At 43.7% G+C, this 6,318-nt stretch overlaps 1 protein-coding gene across 2 annotated transcripts in view; it reads right to left on the reverse strand.

Moving 5' to 3' along the window:
* LOC145347832 (tetraspanin-5) overlaps positions 1–4,102 on the reverse strand; it is a 91,833-nt gene extending 87,731 nt beyond the window's left edge. For both annotated transcript variants that reach the window (XM_080195736.1, XM_080195745.1), the window contains exon 1: positions 3,744–4,102. In XM_080195736.1, the coding sequence (XP_080051862.1) occupies positions 3,744–3,824 (81 nt within the window). In that variant the 5' untranslated portion in view covers positions 3,825–4,102. The remainder of the gene's footprint in view (positions 1–3,743) is intronic.
* Between the last annotated feature and the right edge of the window lie 2,216 nt (positions 4,103–6,318).

The following is a 6,318-nucleotide window of genomic DNA, read 5'->3' on the forward strand; positions in this document are numbered from 1 at the left end:
GCTTTGCAAAGAACAGCCAAACAATCCAAAAAGGCGAACTCTAACCTTGAGAGAGGGGGTGGAGGAGGGGGGCAGGCATCTAAGCCTTTTAGTGGGGGGGGGCAAAGACCCAGTGGCTGTCACCGGGCCGATTTAAACTGTGCTGCATCTCTTTCGCAATTCCAAAACCGCTTCAGATGAACTTTCTGTCAATCCCAACAACAATAACAACCTCCAGCGCTATTTTATTCAGAACTGCCTAATCCTGACCACTAAATAATCGGAATTTATTTTGAACCAAACAGTAACAATAGCTTTCTTTGATACAGCACTATGTTTAATAATAGTAATGCATCCCAAGACTTTGCAGAGGCCTAATTTGTCAATGAGCTTAAATCTGCCCTCTGCTGCTCCCGTCAGAGTCAGAGTCATACAGTGCAGCAAACACGCATTGAGTCCAGGCCAACAATATCTACCAAAGGGTCGGCACGGTGGTTAGCACTGCTGCCTCACAGTGCTGGGAACCCAGGTTTGATTCCCGGTTTGGGTTACTGTCTGTATGGAGTTTGGATGTTCCCCCTGTGTCTGCGTGGGTTTCCTCCCAGAGTCCAAAGAGTTAGGTGCATTGACCATGCTAAATTCTCCCTCAGCGTACCCGAACAGGCACCAGAGTGCAGCAACTAGGGGATTTTCACAGAAACTTTATGGCATTGTTAATGTAACCTGACTTGTGACTAATAAATAAACTTTAACTGTGACACCCGAGAGAAAGTTTCCCTTTATTTACTCCATCAAAACCGCTATTAAATCTCCCTTATCTTCTGAAAGTAGAACTATTCCAAACTCTCAAGTGCTTCAATTAATTATCCCTCCCACAACGTCATCATAATCAGATTATCTGGTCATTATCATAGCGCTGTTTGTGGGATCTTGCTGTGTGCAAACAGGTTGCTGTGTTTCCTACTGTACAACAGTGGCTAAACTTAAATTACTTCATTGACTGGAATCATTTAAAGGCAACCAGTGGTTGTGGAAAGCGCTTTATAAACCCAATTCTTTTCCCCCCACATAAATGAAGTTCCTCATTCCTGGTGCATGGAATTAATTATTCCGGGGCAAAAATTTAAAAAAATAGTACAGTGGACATGTGCTGACAGATTGAGATTGTACAGTATTGCTGGATTATCACACTGCATCGGGGGGGGGGGGGGGGGGGGGTGGTTACAACCCTGTAGATTTATGGTAGCACTTTATATCACAATAAGTTAATAGTTATCAGAAATTATAACTACCAAAATAATAAATTATCTTAAACTCACTTCCAAGCATTCTGTATTTATTATTTTGCAAAACACAATGTATGTTATTGGTATGTGATTTTAATTTAAATGGATTTCTCATTGCTAAAACTGCAATTACCAGTTACAAAATGCCTGGTCAACATAAAGAATAGAATGGGAGCTATGTCTCTTCTATACCAAAAGTACTGCTGCTTTAAGGAGACCTAAATAAAATAGCATGATAACATTACAATTCTTTGCAATGTCCCAAATTATAAATATTGGCCAATTTCGTTAGTTAGAACGTGCAGCTCGTTTATTTGAGGGGGAATGGGGTGGCCCAAATTCAGGTGGATCAAGTGCAAGCCACTAAACGGGCCTACATTGTCAAGGATTGCCAACCTGCAGGACAATTTTTAAATGGGCTTTTTCAGGATGTTCCCGGGATATCTGGATTACCCTCGAATGAACACCGGGCCATCCATCCCAACTGGTCTATGTTCCGCACAAACCTCCTCCCTCTCTACCTGCATAGCCTTCTCTTCCTTCCTCCCTCGTGTGTTTATCTGGCATCTGTGCTTTTCAGCCCAACCACTCCCTGGGGTAGCGAGTTCCATATTCTACTGAATTCCCTATTGGGCTTTATTGGCAGCTATCTTGTCTTCATGGCCCCTAATTTTGGAAACGTCCTGCCCGAGTCCAATCTATTTCATTCTTTCATGGTCATAAATATCAGGCCACCCCACCCATCCACCAGCATCTGCTTCCTTACAGAAATGAAACCCAGCCTATTCAGTATTTTCTGGTAGAAGTGTGGGGCAAGCACTAACCTGAAAATATAGCCTACTGACATTTTAAAAGCAGCTGGCCATATCCATTCATTATTAGACTTATCTCTTCCACATAGCACATTTTCCATCAAGTTTTGCTTGAAATAGGTCTGTTAGTCATCAGCATTCTTGTTCTCTCCAATTTATTGGATTATTCTTCCCATGTGATTGACAGTGGCACAGGAGCAGCACAGTGATTAGCACTGCTTTCCCATACTGCCAGTGACCTGGGTTCGATTCCCGGCTTGGGTCACTGTCTGTGTGGTGCCTGCACTTTATCCCTGTGTCTGCATGGGTTTCCTCCCATAATCCAAAAATGTGCAGGTTAGGTGGATTGATCATGCTAAATTGCCCCTTAGTGTCAGGGGGATTAGTAGGGCAAATATATGGAGTTATGGGGATAGGGCCTGGGTGGGATTGTCGTCGGTGCAGACTTGATGGGCCAAATGGCCTCCTTTTGCACAGTTGGGATTCTTTTAATTTCTGGCAATCCCCCCACCCACCCTCATCACTACCTCCTCCCACTTCCATTTTCTCAAAAAGTTACAATAAGCCACAGGTGAGTAATTTAAAACAAACTAAGAACAAAACCAGTAGATACAACTTTAGGAGCACACACTATTGTGAATCTCAAATCCTACAATTAGGATAGTTAATAACATTTTCCACCTCCTACCATCACAATTCTTCTCTTTCCCACCGATTTAAAGCAGTCTTAGAATGCTTTGTCTCTGACCCACCTTAGCAAGAAGGTTCACACATTTGCAAGTTCTTGACTGATGGAACAAAAAGATGGGATCCTGGCTGTAACCTAACCTCTCTGTGAACCCACCATTCATTTCAAAAGATCGGTTACACTTTCTGGCCTTTATACGGCACACACCTACATTCTATTCATTGACATCTTGATACAGCTCCGGCACTTATAAAAAAAAAAGCACATTCCTGCATTGCAATTATATTTAATAGAAATGCTCACATCCGCGCACACACACACATACAGATTTGAACCAATAATTACCAATGAACTAAATAGATACGGCTAACATTCAGAATGACAGCAGCAAAGCGTTGCCTTGTAAATAAATTTGCAACTCAGACCTTTATATTATAGATTAACACTGAATCCATGCACGCTGAATTAAGACTTTGACCAGAGTGATTTTTTTTAAAAAACCTGGTTTTTGATTGTAAAAAAGTGCTGAGACGGGCTCCTTTGAACACCAGAGGCAGCCTGCACAAATGACAAGATGTCCCACATTCTGCTCTGCTTAAACAAACCAAACAAACAGCAGATGAACACACTTTAACAGCAGCTGGCAATGTATTTTGTTATGGTACAGGGTTTTTTTTTAAACAAACTTTTCCTTTTTGTTAAAAACAACGCTAGCAACATCCAGTGTATACGATTCTCACCACTCTCTGGCCTCTCTCTCACACACACACACACACAAAGCCTCTCTTGTACAATCTCTGACAGTGAACAATTGCTGGATCTTTCCTATCTCTCCTTTGCCTCCCCCAGTTTTTCCCAGGCTGGTCGGTGCTACATCTTTCTCTGTAAAATCTCCCTCCCCCTGCTCCCTCTCTCTGTACAGAGATCCCAAAGCACAGCTGTCAGACTAAGTCTCCCCAGCTGGTGTGTGAGACTCACCCAGAATATAATGTTAAAGCCGAATATGAAATACTTGATGCAGCAGCTGACTTCAGGTCCTTTGTAATGTTTCCCTGACATCTTGGGCTGCTCATGAAGGAAGAATTGGCTGGGAAGGCGGCGGAAGCCGGGCTGAGGTGGAGGGGAGACGGATAGCAGCACTGGGGAAAGGCCGAGGATACAACGTGTCTCCTTGGGCTGCCCGGGTTACAATGTGTCCGACTCGGCTACAATGTGTCTCGCGGGCGGACAACCTCCTCCCGCCTCTGGACAGGGAGCGCCTCGCGGACGCTGCACAGCCGCAACTCCGGCTTTAACACATCACATCCCGGGACAAGGATCCCGACCAAATCCCGGGACAAGGAGGCGCCTGGGGAGAGGCGGGACTTCCGGCAGGCAGGGAGGAGAGAAAGAGAGAAGGTAGCAAACACAGGCTGAAAGATAATGAGAGAGAGGGAAAAAATTAGTCACTGAGGAGAGAGAGAGAAAAAATTAGTCACTGAGGAGAGAGAGAGAGAAAAGAGAGAAGGGGAAAGAATTAGTCACTGGAGGAGAGAGAGAGAAAAAAGATAGAGGGGGAAAGAATTAGCTGCTGAGAGGAGAGAGAGATAGAAAGAGGGGGAAAGCACTGGAGGAGGGAGAGAAAAGAGAGAGAGGGGGAATAATTAGATGATGGAAGGAGCAAGAGATAGGGAAAAAAATAGATGCTGGAAGGAGAGAGAGAATAGAGAGGAGAAAGGAATTAGCTGCTGGAAGGAGGTAGAGAGAGGGTAAAATATTAGCTGGAAGGCGAGAGAGAGGGAAGAAATAGAGGAAAAATAATTAACCATTGCAAAGAGAGAAAGGGGAAATACATAACTGCTTCAAGGAGAGAGAAAAACAGAGAGAAGCAGCTAGCTGCTGCAAGGAAAGAGAATTAAGGCAACAAAGTCTGAAAGAAAGGAGTGAGAGATGGAAACAAAGTGATAGGAATAAAGAGGGAAAGATTGTGATAGGATTGAGGACAGAAATAGTGAGGGGGAGAAAACAGGCAATAGAATGAGAGAGTAAATGAGTGATTGATTGAAATCTGGGTGTCAGGCTAACTAACAAAACACTTCATTGTTATGAAGAGTGACTGAAGAGAAACTCTTGCCATTAGCAGCAGATTCAGCAATCTGACAACACAGATTTAAGATAGTTGATAAAAGAATTGGGGCAGGGACAGAATTATTTTAAGGTGTGGGTTGTTGTGATCTGGAAGGCCCTGCCTGAAAGGGTGGTGGAAACAGATTCAATCAGAACTTTCAAAAGGGAACTGGATAGATAATTGAAAAGCAGAGAGGGCAATGGGGGAAAGCAGGGAGAGGTGGGGACATGTCATGTCAGCTGTGCTAATCCTGGATGTGATGGGCCAAATGGCTTCCCTCTGTGTGTGAATCTATAAGGATTGAGCGAGGGATGAGAGATATGGAAATAATGAAGGAAACATTGAGATCGGGCTGGGTTGGGTCAGATATAACCATCCCTCTAAATGTCGGGATTGAGGATATTCTCGGTTCATTGAGAAAGAAATCCAATTACACACTGATTTAAGACGGGGTTTCTTGGCAGAGTCTTTCCGGCAGTGGAACAGCAGAGTTCTGTTTAATTTGCCTGAGAAATAGGAGCAGAGGCAGACTTGTCGAGTCTCTTACACCATTCAACATATTCATAGCGGATCTTGGGGGCTTGCTTGTGCTATCCTTGATTCCCTAAAAATGTCCCAATTCCAGGCTTCAATTCATTCAGGAAGAGCATCCACAACTCTCCAGGGTAGAGAATTCCAAAGATTCACAAGCCTTTGAGTGACAAAACTTCTCTCCCTCTCAATCCTAAATGATCATCCACCTTCCCTGAGCAGCAGAAACAACCCCTTCAGGATATTGCTCATCGCCTCTCATTCTTGTAAATTCCAGAGAATATTAGCCCAGTTTACTCAGTCTGTTATCACAGGGACCAGTCCGGTAAACATTCCCCATGCTACACGCCAGTGAGATTGGCAGGATATTTGGCTGTAAATAAACATTGGCAAAACAGGCACACAATTTGGAAATAATTTAAGGTCTAGTTTCCTGATCACGCCCTCACAGGAAATTTTTTCTAATTAGTAGAAAATTACAGGGGTTGTAAATCACCCACCACATCCACAGTAGGTGCTCCAGTATTGCAAAGCAATGAACTGGGAAACTTGCACTGTAAAACCTACTCCCCTTTGCTATTAAGTGGATAGATTTCTTCATGTGTGATATTTTTGTGGCGGTACATGTAGACGAGGGGGATGATTCTTCCTTGTCTGAGTAAGATGATTGGTTGTCACTTTAATTCTCAATTCCACTCCCACTCTCACCTCTCTGCCCTTGGTGTGCTACTCTGTTCCAATGAAGCCTAATGAAAGCTCAGGAAACATTGCCTCATCTTTTATTTAGGCACTTTACGGCCTTCCAGACTCAACGTGTCTGAAAACTCATATCAACCAACGACAAGCACAGCTTCTTTCCTGCCGCCTTCAGAATTTTGAATGGTCCTGTCTTTCTCTTCACCCTATCTGTAACTA

This window comes from Carcharhinus amblyrhynchos, chromosome 1, assembly GCF_965287045.1.
Source record: "Carcharhinus amblyrhynchos chromosome 1, sCarAmb.v2.hapA, whole genome shotgun sequence".
NCBI classification, from domain to species: Eukaryota; Metazoa; Chordata; class Chondrichthyes; order Carcharhiniformes; family Carcharhinidae; genus Carcharhinus; species Carcharhinus amblyrhynchos.